This window comes from Pseudogymnoascus verrucosus, assembly GCF_001662655.1.
Source record: "Pseudogymnoascus verrucosus strain UAMH 10579 unplaced genomic scaffold scaffold_22, whole genome shotgun sequence".
Classification (NCBI taxonomy): Eukaryota; Fungi; Ascomycota; class Leotiomycetes; order Thelebolales; family Thelebolaceae; genus Pseudogymnoascus; species Pseudogymnoascus verrucosus.
In genome coordinates this window covers 161,070-178,689 of record NW_017263673.1, presented here as the reverse complement: position 1 = coordinate 178,689, position 17,620 = coordinate 161,070, and the positions used below count along the sequence as shown (strand labels likewise).

The window sequence follows — 17,620 nt, the reverse complement described above, 5'->3', positions numbered from 1 at the left end:
GCCTTCCCTGTAGAAGTTGTCCTCAAGGTGTTCGAGGAGCCTTTCCGAAAAGTAGGGCCGATCTGACTGTTCCTCAGTCCTGACATCCTAGCTTAGTGGCTCACTTTCATTTGGTAGTTCGTTACCGTTTATTAACACGAACAGCGGTTAAATTCTGCAGCCAGTTAAGTTCAGGAGATCATCGTAGGAATGCCATCCACCCCTGCAAAGAGCAACGCGGGGAAATCATTACAGGTTGGGGAATCTATAATTCCGTAATCTATAATTCCGTATTTTTCTCCGAGAGCTCCTTCTCTCCGCAGTCTAACAGCGCCATCAACCATTTGCTATTCCGACGTATAAAGATGTCCGCGACCCACACAGTATGGAACCTCTCAAACGGCCAAGCGTACTACTATTTCACTAGAGAACGCTACGTCCCTCCGCAGAAACTAGCTCTTGCTAACCTATCGCCGCAATGGGTATCATTTCTGTTAGCGATGGGACATCCGACCCCATCGTCACCCACCTAGCAGCAGAGGACAAGGTGCCCTGGTATAAGAAGCCAAACCTGAGAACGATGTACTTCTTTCTCTTCTGCTGCTGCATGGGAATAGAGATAACTAGCGGTTTTGACTCTCAATTGATTAATACGCTGGTTGGTAACTTATGCCTTTGCCCATCAAACTCAACGCTCACTCTCTCTTATAGCAAATTTCGCCAGCATTCCTCAAGTGTTTGTGACAACCTATTATCCCTCACCTACCCAGACAGCGTGCGTAAACTGTGAATAGGGGCTAATAAATTTAAGACTTTGGCGATGGCTATACAAACAAGGATGGGGAACTAGCGATTAAGCCATCAATGTTAGGCTTCATCTCATCTTGCTACCAGCTTGGCTCAGTTTTCGGTGTCCCAGTTGCACCGTACTTTAACCAGCGATTTGGTCGACGATGGTCAATTATGGCAGGATCTCTTATTATGTGCGCTGGAGCGCTTCTACAATGCTTCGCTCAACACGGTACGTGGGCTGTCACAGTAATTCTTTCCAGAGTTTTAATATCTCTATAGTGGCTATGTACATCGTTGCTCGTATGATTCTCGGATTTGGCATTGTTTTGTGTATCATTGCTGGATCGGCCTTAATTGGCGAGCTTGGTCACCCTAAAGAGCGATCCATTTTAACTTCTCTGTTTAATTCGTCCTACTTTATCGGCTCCATCGTCGCATCCGCCATCACGCTTAGAACTGTCGATATCCCAAATGACTGGAGTTGGCGGGTGCCTTCTATCCTCCAGATATGCCCGTCCGTAATACAGATTTCGCTCATCTAGTACGTTTTGCGAATGCTTTCCGTCAAGATATCGAGTATAGACTGACTAGTAGATAGCTTCCTACCAGAAAGCCCTCGTTGGCTGATCAGTAAGGACCGCGACGACGAAGCCTTTGCTATCTTGGTCAAATACCACGCTGAGGGAGACGCGGACTCTATACTCGCCCGTGCGGAAATGGCTCAAATCAAGTCGACTATCGCAATCGAGCTGGACCACTCAAAGCAATCCTGGAGGGACATGATTAGAACACCCGGCATGCGTCGTCGAGTCCTCATCGCGTCGATGATGGGTCTGTTCACACAGATGTCCGGCAACACACTGCTCTCATACTATTCTAGCCTCCTCTTCGGCATGATGGGGTATACGTCCACTTTTGCGAAGACTAGAATCAACCTCGCCAACAACTGCTGGAGTCTCCTCACAGCTACCATCACTGCCTTGATCATCACGAGATTCAAGCGTCGCTATATGTTCATGCTTTCTGCGGGGCTTATGTGTACCGTATTTATAGCAATAACTGTTTGTTTCGAAAAGTTAGGCGAAGCAAAGGCTGCGGGTGTTAAGAATGGAGCAGCTGGGATTGCCGCCCTAGTTTTCTACTTTTCATACCAGCCCTGTTACAACATTGGCAATAACGCACTTACATACAGTAAGCCTTTACCTTATTATTAAGCCTCAAACAAAACACCCTGCTAACACCCAGCAGCTTACCTTGTCGAGCTCTTTCCCTACGCTGAACGCAGCCGTGGCATCGGAGTCGAGCAGCTCTTTGGAAAACTCGGCGGCTTCTTCTCTAGCAATGTTAACCCAATAGCCCTAGATGCAATTTCTTGGAAGTTCCTTGCAATCTACTGCGGCTGGATCTGCTTTGAGCTTATATTCGTCTACCTCTTCTATCCTGAGACCCAGGGACGTACACTCGAAGAGCTTGCCTTCTGTAAGCCTACTTACCTCCTTGCCCTGATACTCAAGACTGGCGAGGGTTTAAAGTGGATTGATTACTGACTTGTGTGCACAGTGTTTGAAGACAAAGCGCTTGCTGACCAGGCCGTTGAGGCTGTGGAGAAGCAAATCCATTTTGGAGGGAAGGAGGAGGACGACACCAGAAGAGAGAGCGTGGCGCATGTTGAAGCCTAAGAGGCCAATTGTTACGGTTCACCCCACCACTAACGTCAGGCGAGGGATTGGCTGAGGAGCCACATATGAGAAACTACACTCGTTAGCTGAGAGGAGGATGCAGGAACTAGGAACATGTGATCCTGATCCTAGGGAGATCTAAGATCATTAGGCACGACGCCACTATATAAGTAGATGGTTAGTTCATAGATAGGAGCTTCGTGTTTAATTCAATATAGTATGCCTTTTTGGACTTTTAATATCCTGGCCTTAGCCGAGTGCCACCCTCTGCGTTCATGGAACAAGGGACCCTTCATGCTAAAAGCCCAACATTCTCTGATTTTGCCCAACTATCGAGGGGTTCGAAGAATGGCTATAGCCGAACCCGCTTTAAGTCTACACCTCACGTAATTGAGAACGTTATGCTCGTGAGGCATCCTTGATAATCTCAGAAGTCATTGGGTTTCGCAGGAGGAAACCCCCGTACAAGCGCGACCCACAAGGCTCGGCCCGACGCGGCACTGATACCCGCTGCCAAGGATATAAAGTCGCTTCGCCACAAAAGAAAGAAGAGTCACCATGTTGGTCTCGCAATCTCTGGCGTACTGAGCAATCACCAGTTGACAAGAAACTCGGTCGCATAATTCTAGCCAGTCAGTCGATCGGGCTTACTGCAATCTTGGTCATGTTCCCAACTAAAGCTCGACCCCCTGCGGTTAAGATCAACAAGGCTCGCAGGCAGCGCGCCGCGCATTGATTTGGTCCCAAGATACTGCGTATATGTTGGTATATATTCCCTATAATTTGCAGCGGAATGACGATAGAGCGAGTGCGCCTGCATATACGAAGGTGCTAAGTCTACACGCCGGGGGAGGTCCCAGACCAGTGGTGAGAGTGATGGCCTTACCATGGGCCGGGCGGTCGGGTCAGGGCCGAGGAGGAGGACAAGGCTAACGAGTCACACAAAGCGTTTGCCGCCGTGTAAGACAGGGGAGTTTAACACATGGCAGTATACTGGTACAGCCTGATACATTGTGTATAAGTATTGACTGTATGAATTTTTACCTGTGTTTGCTCCTGCCCCTCGCCATGTAAATATTTAAACGGTAGCATATGCATACACCAACAATACCTCCAGGTAGGCAAATACTAAGTACACTCACTGTATCATTTACTTGGTGACATCATGTCAAAGCTTGGAGATGCGGAAGGGTGCAGTGGTCTCTACCTTATGCTTCTTCAGAGGGGCCAGGTGCAAAATATCAGAATGGGGCCCTCGTGCATTAAAGTGGAGTATATATACTCACCAGCATACCCTTCATTTCTCACTTACATCTCGACATGCCATAAGCTAATCATCAAGAAGTCAATGATTGCAAATATCCACCCATCGGGAATGAAAACGGCAAGACGACTCGACGCATAATAACATGCATTCTATGGGTTGGGATTATGGCTTTAGCTTCTTTGATTGGAATCACAGTTGCTATTATAGTCATGTTCGCCGTTACAACAGACAACAGCGGCTTCCACCAAGACAGCCCCGAATACGCGCTGTACAAGAACTCTAGGTTCAAAGACTGTTAGGACAATCATCCACCTGTCGCCAACAACTGCACTGCCATTAAGTCTATGATGAGATATCCTTTGGATGATTACTATCACGCGCAAAATATTACCTACTTGACGTCTACCGAAATACTTAGCAGCAGCTTGCCAGAAAATCGTTACAATTGGTGCGATGTAGTGAGTTGTTTCAACGAATTCAAGGTCGTCCCATCGTCACTACGTCCCACGGCGTTTTTTATGAGAGGCATTACAACATCTACTGGGTGTGCGATGATCTTCCTTATGGCAATGTGGGCAATTCAAGAAACTGCAGAATCGTGACAGAAGAGAACGGTGCAGGAAAATCGAATGGGATCTTTGGATTATTCTGGCCTGGGATCTGGCCGCGATTATATGGTGGTGGATCAATTTTGTGCGATACCTCCATGAGCCGACACAATTTCGCATGCCTGGGATTTTCATATGGGTATCTCTTTGGAAGTATGGTTACTTAATCGACTTTCAACCTTACAGTTGCGTCCTCCACAACATTCCGACAGTAGCGCAGGTTATTAAATGGGCATTAAACACGTTTTCGTTCGTTCAGTGGGTGGTATCAGCATACGTATTGCAAAGGACCCAGTATGCAACCTCCGACTATCCCACGTACGATTGCCTCGCATCTCAGATTCCGACTGCGCCTGGGACCTCGACATGCTCAGCAAGCCAGATTTGTTCCCGGGACTTGCTCTTCCATTCTCACTCTATGGGACTCTCCAGCGACCAAAATAAAAACCCTGAGCCTGGTATCTACATTATTTTCATCTGTCTCAGTGCAGTATTTCTCCTCAGAATCATGGTTTATCTCTTCATATGGTTGGGGCTGCCTGTTTGTGGCCCGGGGAGCCTCAAAGAATACAGAGAGCTAGCACGCAAGAAAGATGTTGGCTACCAGCTCTCTATTTGTGGCCTTTCCTTTCTCGGTATCGCACTCATGGTTTTCACAGCTTATTTCGCTATAAACGCAGTCCAGCGTGGTCGCGAAACAAGTGTTGCTATCGACTGGGACTGCAAGGCGGTGCATGTTACTCTGAGCCCCTGGAGATTCTACTTCGATGTGTGGTATCAGTTACCAGTACGCGTGGTCCAAATGTGGTTTAATGTATGAAGTAGTAATATGGGTAGAGGGGGAAAGGGGGAAAGGGGGAAAAGAGGAATACGGGAAGTGTTTGTTATTATTACTTTCGTCTGTTCCATTATTTCGACTCTGATGTGATACCTCTGGAGTTGCCAACTTTAACAGCACCCTAAAAGAGAGGCAATTTTATGAGATACTCGTCGATGAGTTCACTGACATTGACTGGTATGCGTAATGTCTTGTACGGATGATCTTCGGATGAAGATCTCTTTCACTTGCTCTGGCGACATTACTTCCCCCGTCGCCTTTTCCAGGAAGCGCTGCCCAGAATTAGAGATGGTGAGAAAGTGACTCGACAGTGAGAAGGGAAGCGGTGGTGAGAAAAAGGGGCTAGGCGGTGACAGCGGAGCGGCAGTGAGAAGGGGAGCGGTGGTGAGAAAAAGGGGCTAGGCGGCAACAGCGGAGCGGCAGTGAGAAGGGAAGCGGTGGTGAGAAAAGGGGCTCGGCGGTGACAGCGGGCAGCAGTGAGAAAGGTCGTAGCCATGACAGCTAAACGCTGTTGGGCTCTATCCCAAGATTCTTTGTCTGCGTATTTGGACTTGATCAGGTAGTCCAGTGCATTGTCATGGTTGACCTCCTTAACAAGCGCTCGTAGGAAAAGCGTATCGTCTCTGCGTGCCGGTGAGTCTGATAGCGAGGGCGGCTCGGTGGGTGACTGAACCACCGACGCTGCTCAACAGCGACGGAACCACCCTTTTGATGGCCATTCACGCGGTGTGCTGCAAGTAGCTTGACACTTTATCTTCGATATGAATTCATATTCATTCCAGGCTTGCTGGGGGGATTTGGGTTGCTGACGTCTGTATTTATACTGTGACATGGATATCAAGTGGCAGGCTGAGGCGTCTCGCGGGCGGGGAAGGAGAAAAAAGTGGAAATAGGATGTTGACTGGGTAGGATTCATGAGTGCAACTCCCCTATTTCGAACGAGTCCGCGGTGTGATATACAGTACCACTATCCACGCCGTCATCATCCATCTCTCCATCTTTCTATCTCCAAAACCCCCTCCGGACTATATACCACGCACATATTACCCACAACTGCCGTTTTCTACATGTAACACAACACACGGACACGTGGGCACTTATATAATTATTCCAGAAGAATGTTTATATAAAGTGCCTCTCACCACTCTACGAGGCCTACCTACTTTATATCCCCGTGTTTCGGGTAGATGTAGGCGCCAAGCGGTGCGTGGGGGGGATCGGGATGGGCATGGGGGTATGGATATACATACTCCAGATATTAGACTGGCGGTTCTGGCATAGAGTGCCTGGGAACAGAGGAGATGAAGCTCCAGCCCCTCTCCAGTCCTCCCATCGCGCGCGCGAGAACAAACAGAACCAGAACCCCCTCATCGTCTTAACCCCCCCCCATCATCATCCTCCTCCTCGCCCTCACCGTCCACGCACGCGCGCGATCTGAATCTTCCCTGCCTCGCCACCGCCGCCACCGCGTTTTATGCGGTAGCAATGCATCTTATGCATCTCCCAGCGTTTTATCCACGTTTTGCGGTACGGTTTTGTGTGTCCGCGGGATGTTTCGTGCGTGCGTGCGTAGATGTCTGTGTGTTAGGACGGGTGCTAGGGTGAGGGAGGATGACCGGTTGGGTCGGATGGAGATGGGATGGGATGGGATGGGATGGGGGGGACGGACGGGGATGAGGGTGGATTGTGAGGATGAGGATGAGGCTTCAGATTGGGGATTTGTACTGGCCTGGGTGGCGGCAGCGGCGGGTGGGGGGATGTTTGGTTGGGACCGGGGGAGGAGAGGAGATGAGCATGGGCAGGGGCATGGGTAGAGGTAAAATGGGTATATGTGATGTTATATTGGAGGATATTCTTTGGCTTCAAAAAGCTGACAGGTAGGAGATTGAGGAGAGGGATGAGAAAGGAGGGGAGGAAGGATCTGTTCATACCGGATACGACGACGGCGGCGACGACGAGGATGAGGATACGACAGCGACACCAACATGCACCAACATCACACCAACAACGGGTACCTGACCATCCGGCGAACATCGGGCAATCCGACAACATGGCAGGTACCTGGCTAACCACGCGCTACTGCACAGACGGCGTTGTACCTCCTATGCTGAAGTATGGTCATCGTCGCCATCGTCGTCGTAGTCGCCGTTGTTGCTTGTGCTCATGCTCGTGCTTGTAACTAACTAACTAAACTTCTTCCCTCCTTCTCCCGTGCCTTCTTCCTAGCTTCCTCGGCCAAAATATTGAATCCACGAAAAAGGTACGGGGTGCAGGTGGGGATGCATGGGAGAGGTACATGGGAAGTACGCGGTGGAACGTAGTGTGTGGGCCTAGCGTGTGTGTATTTCGTGTGTATTGGCATGGGCATTCCCAGGAACATTCCAAGAACGCGATGTACCTCTCGACGCGACCTGCCACTTTGACAATTTTATCCCCGTCGTCCCTTCTTCATCCTCCCCTTCACCGTCTCTTTTTTCCTCATTTAGTCTGTAAACCCTCGTCGTCGACCCCCTCTACCCTCCACCTTCACCCTCACAGTCCCCATACCATCCATCCTCCTCTCCCGTCCTCCTAGTCACCCATCCACCTCATCCCCCTCCTCCTCAGCCGCCGCCCTCCCCCTATCTCCATATCCTCCTACACACTCCAAACACTCCTCCATCTCCAATCCTCAAACCATTCGCCCTCGCTCCACCACTCCCAGTCTCACGACCATCACGACGATCAATCCTGACATCACCGCGTCGCTCACTGCAACCCTCCCTCTCCCCCCATCAACCAATCACCCCCCTTTCTCCCTGACCCCGTGCGCGTTCCTGAGCCGCAAAATACTCTAACTCTGTCTGAGAGTAATCTAATGTCGCGCAGACGCGCCAGTGCACTCGATAGCGGGTGGAGTACAGTGGAGCGATGACCGCCACGGCGCCATCGAGAAGCACTACGCTAGGCTTTCCGCGGGCCTGTCCTTGCCTGTTCAGGGTCGAGTCGCCGACGCTGGGGGAGCCTCTTGGGTTATGGGGTGGTAGAGGTGGGTAGGGGGAAGTGAGGATATACGAGACCGTGGAGAACTTGTTCGACTATGGAACTATGGATATTCGATATCTCGGGGAGGAATGGAGCACGATGGAGACGATGGGGGAGATCGAGTGACAGTTACATTTTCTGCAATCTGCGATAGAGTGCGGTGAGTATCATTCATAACGGGCGGTGGCGATCACTGACGATTATCCAGATGTACTGTATCCATTTTATCTCATTTCATTTCATCTCATCTTTCATCTCCTTGATCCAACACAGTGGAGGGAGGAGGGGGGAGGGAGTACGGGGTAGTTATGGGGTGTACGGTACGTTACAGTACAATACAGAGCACATGGAAAACAGACTGACGGGATGATACAACACGAGGGAGAGTATATACTACGTATAATTTAGAACAGCACATACAGACGACATGCAGACGACATACAGAACACGCGAGGCACACAGAGACACACACATGCCACGCCAAGTACAACTACAACCATCCTTCCAACAGTCAAGGGATGCTTCTGTGTGTTTGACCTGTGAGATCCTGTACTCAGTCAGTACAGTACTGTACTTCTTTTGTCTCTGAACCTTCTGATCGACACCCCGCGCCAGGGGTCCTTCTACCTGAAACGCGCCTTGCTAGCGCCCGTCTGCCAATCCCCTGCCGTCGCTTCCTTCCCATCACTTCCCCCTTGGCACACACGCTCACTTTTGGCTATGACCAGCGCCAACTACGGCTGCTTTGGGTCTTGTTGCAGGGCACTCGGGTGGGTGGGCGTATGTGCATACTTTGGGTGCGGAGTACGGAGAAAACTAAGTGTGGTTCCTGTGGTGCCTGTGTGGTGCATATTTTGTGGATGTGGGTGTGGGTGGGTGGTGTGGGTGTTGAACCCGGCGCCAGGAGGGATGGTGACTAGAGGGGTTGGGAATTTATATACCTGGCGCTCCCGGCACCGTGTGCGCGAGTCGATGATCTGTAGATACGACGGAACGGCGCATAGAAAGAAAGTTTCTGGCGAAGAGAATTGGGGCGCCGAAAGACGACTGATATCTCCTGCTGTGACGACGACAGGGTTTGGCGCTGATCGACGGGACGAAATCATATTGTGTGCGCCACCAGGAAGAAGAAAGACGAACTGCTGGGTGGCTCACCGCCATATTGAGAATATCCTGTATTCGAGCAAAAAATATCATATACGCACCACAACCTATACCATATACCATATAACACCAACCTCACCCATACCACTCACTCAACCTCGATAATGCCCCTCCTTGCAACACCCCTCCCTTCTCCCGAGCGCACGACCCGCGCCGACTCCCTATCAAAACGGACCACCATGTCCACCCTCACCACCACAACCTCACAAACTCCTATGCTCCCGGCTCTTCCCCCGCGCTCCTCGCTCCGCGCATCCCGCCTGTTCGAGTTCACAGACCTCACCTCACTGACGGCTCTCTCACCCCCTCCCCGCCCTGCGCCTACGACGACACAGCTTAGTCCAGCGAGCACACCAGAGTTATCACCTTCAAATCCATACGAGACATATCTCTCCTCCGCCTCGTCCGAAGAAGACGAGGACGAGAGCGACGGGTCAACCTCTGACTCCGATGCCGAATCCGAACCCGCCTTCATAGCTGAGGCCGTAGCGCGCGCCCCCATCAAGACAGCACACCCCGAACCCTCATCAGAAGGACCACAAACCCACTCCCGCCACTCCAGCCAACCCGACGTCGCCCGCGCCATCGAGCTCGTCGCCGTCGGTCCAGCAACTCTAATTCTCATCCCGCAACCGCGCCCGCTCTCCGCCCCCCGCCGCGCCTCAACAACAAGCGCCCTCACCTCGCGCTCCTCCTTCCTCCCCCCCATCTCCACCACCTCACCACCATCAGCCCGCCGCCCAACGCCGCTCCGCCTCTCCACGGCCCCCGCTCCCCGCTTTCCCTCCCTCTTCCCCTCCGTCTCCTCCCCCTCCCTTCCTTTCCTCGAAACAGACCCCTTCTCTGCCTCCTCCCCCGGCATGACCGCTTCCCCCGCCCCGCTATCGCCAGCACTAAGCACAACCTCCACCTCCCGCGATGGCCTGAAACAGCGCCTCGGCGACGTGCGTCGCGGCCTCGTCAAGGGCGCTGAAGCTGCTGCTGCTGCGGCTGCGAAGGGGAGACGTAGGCCCAGTATGGGACGGTTGGGGTTTAGTGGGTGGAAAGCCGATGAGGAACGTGAGCGCGAGCGCGAGCGTGGGGGTAGCGTGACGCCGGTTTCGGCGCTACAGCAGGAGGAGATGGCAGCGTCGATTAGGGGGAGGAGAGGGAGCGATACAGCTTCTATCCGGAGCACACGCAGTGTCCGACGGGCTGACACACCGCCTCAACTTACACCATTATCGCAGCGCGCGAGTACCCTACCACAACCACAGGCGTACACGCGCCCTATCTCGCAACGTCCGCCGTCTCAGCTAGGAGCTAGTCACCGCTCGTCCTCACAGCTCAGTCTGCGCCCGGCGTCGCAGCTGGGGCTGGGACTGCAGCAGCAGGCGGGGGTGAGGTATGAGGATATCATGCGGGCGGCGAAGGAGAAGGCGAGGACGACGGCGCCGGATTATGCGCCGCCGCCGCCGCCGCCGCCACAGGAGGAAGAGAAGCAGGTGCCGAAGTTGGGGAGGAGGAAGAGTGGGGTTTTTGGGGCGATGGGGATGGGGATTGGGGGGAGGAGGAAGAGTATTAGGCTTTGAGCGTGCGGTATGTGTTGAGCTTGTGGGGTTGTTACCCCTTTTTTGCTTTTTGCTTTTGGGTTTTGGGTTTTTTTCCCCGGGTGTTTGAGCGTCTTCTTTTGACTTGTTTTTTGAAAAGGGGGGTTTCTTTGGGCGGGCGTTTGGGGGGGTGGTTGCATTTGTCTTTTGGGTCGATTTGGGACGAGGGGATAATGTATATTTGATGGATGATGGATGGGAGGATGAGTGTGTATTATGAATCAGCGAAGGGATGCCTGGATGAGGATGAGAGGGGTAATGTAATATAGTATAGTACATGCATAGCATAGCATCGCATCGCATATGATGGAATTCAATCTAGTCCTACCTCTACCCCTAGTTTCCTCTGCAGTCTCACGATCAATCGACACCGAAGCATATCCAAACCATCTCCCACGGAAAACGCGAAAACAACCTTACGGCAACAAACCTCCGCCACCAGCCCCTCTGTCCTAATAACGCCCTAAACCATAACCTCCGCCAACCTCGCCTTCGCCTCCTCCTCTCCCCACTCAACAACCACCCTCTCCTCACTGTCCCGCACCTTCGCCAGCACAAACTCCTCCATCGCCTCCCTCTCTCGCTCCGTCAACAGGTCCAACCGCGCGTGGTAATCTTGCTCCTCGTTCTCTTTCTCGTCCCCGAAAAACTGCTCGTCTAGGTACCGCCAGAACAGGAAATCAAAGGTCCAGCTATCGCGTGTTGCGAGGTTGGTAAGCCAGGTGTTGGAGGTGTAGCTTTGGCACATTTGTTGGGATAGGGGAGTTGTGGAGAGGGACAGTGATGCTATCCCGTTTACCACATCTTCATCATCCGTCTTCGTCTCACCTCCCTCTCGCTTCTTCGCCTCATCCGCCTCCCTCATCTTCCCCTCCTCCACCTCCAACACCCGCAAAAACGTCTCCAGCCGCACCCCATACGCCTCCACGAACGCCTCATGCCCACCAGGCCAGTAATCCCCCATCTTCAGCAACAGCCACCACGGCGGATCGCGACTATACTGCGCAGGCGCCACGTACGCAAACTCCCAGTCTATAACGCTGACTATGCGATCATCGGCGTCGACGAGGACGTTTGACGGGCGCAGGTCTTCGGAGAAGAGGCGGAATTCCGAGGATGGGTCGGTGGCGTCGGTGGAGGGGGGAGGGGGGCTGAGACGGCCTTCATGCGCGAGACGCCGGAAGAGTTGCCGAGCGATGTATTTGTCGCGCGCGTCGTCGTCGTCCGCGATAGCGTCGTTGTGCTGGAATGTTAGCTGTGTGAGGTGCATGTCTGCGAGGGCGGAGTACCAGGCGGTTGTGGAGGCGTAGTTGTGTGGGTGGATCGGGAGGATGGACGGGGGGATGTTGGTGTGCTCGATGAGGTTGTTCATGTTCATTGTTATAGGGTGACCGGAAACCGAGATGTTGCCGTTGGAGTCTTGGTCGAGGGAGCTGATTTGGGGGAAGGTGAGGGTAGAGAGCTGGAGGAGGATGTTGGCCATTTGGCCGTAGAGGAATGAGAGCTTTTGCTCGTCGATGTTGGGATCTAAGACGGGTTCCTCTTTTGGCCCAAGGGTAGGGTCCTTTAGAGCGTCGGATAGCGTCCGCGAATGCTCGATATACTCTATTATCATGAACGGGCCGAGACCAGTGGGGTTCTCCTCGGCGGTGCCCCAGCCGTAGATCTTAGGCACCGGGATAGTAGTGTTCGCAGCTACATACTTCATCGTGGCTACCTCGTAGCGGATTTCTCTTCGGGGAACTTGACAATGCCTGCTCTGGATTTAGCTACGTCTCATACGCCGCCCACAGGGCGTTGTTATTTCGCTATACCTTTGCAAGGGATTCTCATCCCAGCCGATGAGCCATCTTTATACTCGAGGCGGTAAAAGGCGTTATATCCCCCTTTAATCGGCATGTGAAGCTCCACGGCTTCGCCAGGTCGGTATTTCAGGATGAGCGCGGCAACTCCGCGATATATCACGGCCTTGTTTACCGATAGTTCCCACTTCTCGAGGTCGTCTTCGAGCTTCTCCCACACTAGGTCGTCCTTGTCCATAACAGTATATCCCCATTTTGGAGTCATTACAATGAGCCAATAGAACTACGGGGGATTCCAAAGCCGCACGTGCATATAACAAAACTTTGGCTTCAGATGACCAGCAAAAACGTGTGCGATAAGGGGGGGAGTATTCATAGATTAAAACTAGCAATATTTTGTACTTTCTGATAATTATAGGGACGGGGAGCCGCAGGGTGAGATGCTCCGAGGCAAAATGTTGGATGAAACAGTCGGTGAAGCCACAGGGGCATCACAGCGGCCTAGTCCTTAATTCTTGCGCTTAGACGCCAATGTTGGCTCCAATGGAGACCTGGCGGGATACAAGGGCATTTGAGTTGCACCTCATGTTGCGATGGCAAATCTCAACCCAACTTTTAGTCTCTTCGGTTTCCCTTACGCGTGGGGGTTAGCTTAATCTGGGCGGGGATGAGGCGGCGGTTCGACTGTGAAAGTGGCTACAAAAATAACACGTTCTATAACCGTGATGTGCGAGGTATTATATTATATCATCTATGTTGACATCCTCATAAATAAACTTTTTGAAATGTCGCTTAGTTAAAATGTTGGACAATGAATGGAGAAAAAGACAGTCATGACACGTCAAGGCTACCCAGACGTCGTATCCCCATTTTGAGAGTTCCTCTGCAGTAAGTTCCGCACACTTCCATCGTGCGAATTGTACAAATAAGCAGAACAAACTCATTTATTAGATCATATACTTGATGTGACGCGACGAGTCATGTAGCAACTCGTGTGGCCAGAAAAACCGAGACGGGCCCGTGCATAACAGACACCAAGAGGCCAGAAATAGCCCGCAGATCCCATCACTTCTGGAAGTGCTCACAACAACTGTGAATCAAATAAAAATGTTTTAATCGTCTTGGGCTATAATTATCGCATCTTTGTCTTCGAGGTTGTCGCAGCTTCCGCGCGCTTGTCCGTCAAACAAGGGGACCTCGCAGCTACCCCAGCGTTAATTGCGGGTACTACCGAACCGCGGAGTCGCTTACGGCGGTAGGCGGCCACTCATTCGACAATAACCGTCTGACATTTGGCATTTCGACCTTTCGACGAACGCGTGCAGGCACCCGGGGAAACATCTTCCAACAACCCCCACGAACACCGAATACCGACATTTATCGAAGCTAGCTTCCCCCACAATGGGATTGCAGGACCCATGCATCTCGGCTCTTTCCGACGACGTGCGCGCCTGCGCCGGACCTGGCTGCGGCTGGCCATCCTCATAGCTGTTGTGGCACTGTACGTGGACTACGTGAGATTGGTTGTTGTCAACTACCCGCTTTCGCGGGTATCACCCTCGGCAGCGTCTAAGGATGGCTCTGGGTCGAAGAAGGAACGATTTTTCATTGCGAGCATGCATTGGAATAACGAGCAAATCATACGATCACACTGGAGCTCAGCGGTGTTGGATCTGGTGAAGCACTTTGGCGCGGAAAATGTTTATATATCCGTCGCGGAGAGTGGAAGTTGGGATAATACGAAGGGCGCCCTGAGAGATCTTGACGCTGAGCTGGGGAAGCTGGGTGTGGAGAGGAACATCGAGCTGAAGGACATCACGCATAAAGATGAGATTGAGCGTACACCGGGCCCCGACGAAGCAGGGTGGATACAGACGAGCAGAGGGAAGAAGGAGTTGCGGCGGATACCATACTTGGCTGAGATACGGAATAATGTGATGGCGAAGCTGCAGGATCTTGCTGAGGGGAAAGATGGGCGAGAGCCCAGAGAGTTTGACAAGGTTATATGGCTGAACGATGTAGTCTTCACGGTATTTATTCCCCCCCTGTACTTTGCTGTCAACTTCCTTCGTATAAAATGCTAAGGCCTGGGATGAATAGACCGAAGACGTTACGACTTTGATTGCGACCCGAGACGGCGACTACGCAGCAGCTTGCTCGATGGACTTCTCCAAACCACCCCAATTCTACGACACCTTTGCCCTCCGCGATGTCTCAGGAGAAGAAGCGGCCACCCAGACGTGGCCCTTCTTCCTCGCTAGAGCGTCACGAAATGCTATGATCACGAATACCCCAGTACCTGTGAAATCGTGCTGGAATGGCATTGTGATCTTCCAGGCAGAACCATTCTACGGAAACAAAGCACTAAGCTTCCGAGGAATACCAGATAGTCTCGCCCTTCGCCATCTGGAAGGGTCCGAATGCTGCCTCATCCACGCGGATAACCGGCTCACTCGGCTCCATGGCGTCTGGCTCAATCCGAACGTGAGGGTCTCATACAATCCCGAATCCGACAAGATCGTACGCGCAGAAACTGGGCTTTGGCCGACAAAGAAGGAGAAGTTTGTGGGAATATGGATGAATAGATTTGCTCGGTTGGTGGGGATTATACCGCGGTACATACAAGAATATAGGGTGGGCAAGAGGATGAAGTTATGGGGATACGAGACACGGGACGAGGCGCACGGGGAAATCCCGGGAGCGTGGTCGCACTGCTTGATAAACGAGATGCAGGTCTTGGTGCAGAATGGATGGAAGCACTTGTAATGTATGGAATGCTGGGCTATGAACTAGGTGGTATTGTCTCGGATTCTGGTGCACAATGGGTTGAAGCACTTGTAGATATATTTGCGGATATGAGCTGCCAAGCTATCAAGCAAACGATAATTGCCTCGGATTTCTTGTGCACAACGGATTAAAGCAGTTGTACGTATATTATGTAGCATGAAATGAATATTGAATCTTCGGCCATTATTGCAATTAAACAAATAAGATTAAAATTGTCCAAGACTCTTGCCTGAGATTTTTTTTATCTGGTGGATATTTAATATTTGTATAAGGGGAATAAATAATAAATGGGCAAAATAATATAATTAAAGTCACCATTACAAAAATGCCTCAAATAGGACGATAAATTCCTTGATGACTGATCATATGCCTCTTGATTGAAATATTACTCTTTTTCCTGTATATATAATATAATATTTTGTAAAAGGGGATGGTAAATGGGCAAAATCTATAATTGAAGTCTCCGTTCACGAAAATGACTCAAACAGGAGAACAACCCCCTTTGATCACAGATAAGATGCCTCAGATTAAAATATTGTTATATTTCCGTACATATACTGCATTATGCTGGCATATCAAGCTGTATAAAGTGCCATTGGCCTCGAAAATATCATTTTCCATAGCGGCCAAAGCCACGGCAACTTCGTCGGTCGTACGATATCAGACCGGACCGACGGTAGACAAAAGTCCGGGAGTTCAGGGTACTATGGCAACCCCCGAAGAGCGCAGTTGGAAGCATCACCACCAGAACCCCCTTTTCCAGACCACATATAGAGTATATGTACCACAATATCACAGTATATTTTGCAATTGGTGACGTTATTCTCTAGTACTACTAAAATCCCAAGCTCCAATCTCAAAATCACTCATAAACAAAACAAACACTCTCCCAAAAATCTCTTGGCGTGTTTGCACGTGCAGCAATTTTAAGTGGAGCCATAAATAAGTGGAGCTGTTTTAACGAGAGCAATTTTATCCGAACGAACCCGTTTTCCACCTCCTTCCTCTCCTTTCAACAACAACAAACCTTACCATCTCCTCCATCCTCAACATCCAACACTCCACTCTCCATCATCAAATCTCATCAGCAGTCATCATGAACTCCATTGCCCAGCTCGCCACCCGCTCCGCACGCCTCAATGGCGGGCAAGCCAGCTCAATCGCTCGCCGAGCTTTCACAAATGGTACGTCAAAAAAGACAACTGAGCACATCTAAAAGACCTCAATTCAATCCCTCGGCATCAACCATAGCTAACTCTCGACTTCAAACAGGCCCAGCCACCTCCGTCTCCCGCTTCCAGACTGCTACCCGCAACAACGGTCTCCTCATGAGCCGCGCCATGCTCCGCAACACCGCCTCCAACGTCACCCGCGGCCAATCGCGCGGTATCGTCACCGAGACCATCACCATCGGAGCTGCCGTCCTTAGCGCCGGAAAGTTCATCGGAGCTGGAGCTGCTGCTGCCGGTCTCATCGGTGCCGGAACTGGTATCGGAACGGTGTTCGGTGCCCTGATCTCCGGTGTCGCAAGGAACCCAGCTCTCCGTGGACAGCTTTTCTCCTACGCCATTCTCGGTTTCGCCTTCGCTGAGGCCACCGGACTGTTCGCCCTGATGGTTTCCTTCTTGATCCTCTTCGCAATGTAAAAAGCTTTACTACAATTACATGGTGGATTGGGGTGTGTTTTGTGGAGATAGACGGCGGAGGGTGATGGAATGGAGAGGAGAGGAGAAATGCCATCGGATCGGATCCTAATAGGATAGGTTGTGTAGTAAAATTCTCTTCTCCATGTATAGTACGTAGAATTAAGGAAGCATTACGCTCACTTCTATAATATTATACGTGATCTTCCTTCTACAATTTGAATTTCTTGACAGCTAGTCCGTTCTGCCGGCTAGATACCGAAAAACCGATCCGTCATCATCATACCTACAATTTCCCTCAACCATTGTAAATACGGATCAATCGGACATTGCAATATAAAAATAATCTTTATTAACCTCAATTGGGCGATGGGCGCACGAAAGGATCGCTGTTACTGCCGAGATCGTGGTCCTTCACTTCCGCATAGCTAAATTGGGGTACTTAGGG

At 51.3% G+C, this 17,620-nt stretch overlaps 6 protein-coding genes across 6 annotated transcripts; 5 read left to right on the top strand and 1 right to left on the bottom strand.

Moving 5' to 3' along the window:
* Positions 1 to 314: 314 nt before the first annotated feature.
* Positions 315 to 2,541, top strand: VE01_05329 (uncharacterized protein). The gene is made up of 7 exons (XM_018274794.2): positions 315 to 637; positions 691 to 715; positions 791 to 1,000; positions 1,051 to 1,312; positions 1,370 to 1,962; positions 2,020 to 2,250; positions 2,332 to 2,541. Exons 1-7 carry the CDS (start codon positions 458 to 460, stop codon positions 2,448 to 2,450), a joined length of 1,620 nt encoding a protein of 539 aa, XP_018130308.1. The 5' UTR covers positions 315 to 457; the 3' UTR covers positions 2,451 to 2,541.
* Positions 2,542 to 3,564: 1,023 nt separating this feature from the next.
* On the top strand, positions 3,565 to 5,145 carry VE01_05328 (uncharacterized protein; the record flags this gene model as incomplete). The annotated part of the gene is made up of 1 exon (XM_018274793.2): positions 3,565 to 5,145. The coding sequence occupies exon 1, from the start codon at positions 4,444 to 4,446 to the stop codon at positions 5,143 to 5,145; it is 702 nt and encodes a 233-aa protein (XP_018130309.1). The 5' UTR covers positions 3,565 to 4,443.
* Positions 5,146 to 9,063: 3,918 nt separating this feature from the next.
* On the top strand, positions 9,064 to 11,243 carry VE01_05327 (uncharacterized protein). Its single transcript, XM_018274792.2, has one exon. It carries the CDS (start codon positions 9,456 to 9,458, stop codon positions 10,920 to 10,922), a length of 1,467 nt encoding a protein of 488 aa, XP_018130304.2. The 5' UTR covers positions 9,064 to 9,455; the 3' UTR covers positions 10,923 to 11,243.
* A 160-nt stretch (positions 11,244 to 11,403) lies between these two features.
* VE01_05326 (uncharacterized protein) lies at positions 11,404 to 13,007 on the bottom strand (the record flags this gene model as incomplete). The annotated part of the gene is made up of 2 exons (XM_018274791.1): positions 11,404 to 12,694; positions 12,799 to 13,007. The coding sequence occupies 2 exons, from the start codon at positions 13,005 to 13,007 to the stop codon at positions 11,404 to 11,406; spliced, it is 1,500 nt and encodes a 499-aa protein (XP_018130305.1).
* A 1,053-nt stretch (positions 13,008 to 14,060) lies between these two features.
* VE01_05325 (uncharacterized protein) lies at positions 14,061 to 15,711 on the top strand. The gene is made up of 2 exons (XM_018274790.2): positions 14,061 to 14,772; positions 14,843 to 15,711. The coding sequence occupies exons 1-2, from the start codon at positions 14,161 to 14,163 to the stop codon at positions 15,506 to 15,508; spliced, it is 1,278 nt and encodes a 425-aa protein (XP_018130306.1). The 5' UTR covers positions 14,061 to 14,160; the 3' UTR covers positions 15,509 to 15,711.
* Positions 15,712 to 16,535: 824 nt separating this feature from the next.
* On the top strand, positions 16,536 to 17,290 carry ATP9 (ATPase complex subunit 9). The gene is made up of 2 exons (XM_018274789.2): positions 16,536 to 16,713; positions 16,802 to 17,290. Exons 1-2 carry the CDS (start codon positions 16,626 to 16,628, stop codon positions 17,173 to 17,175), a joined length of 462 nt encoding a protein of 153 aa, XP_018130307.1. The 5' UTR covers positions 16,536 to 16,625; the 3' UTR covers positions 17,176 to 17,290.
* Positions 17,291 to 17,620: the final 330 nt, after the last annotated feature.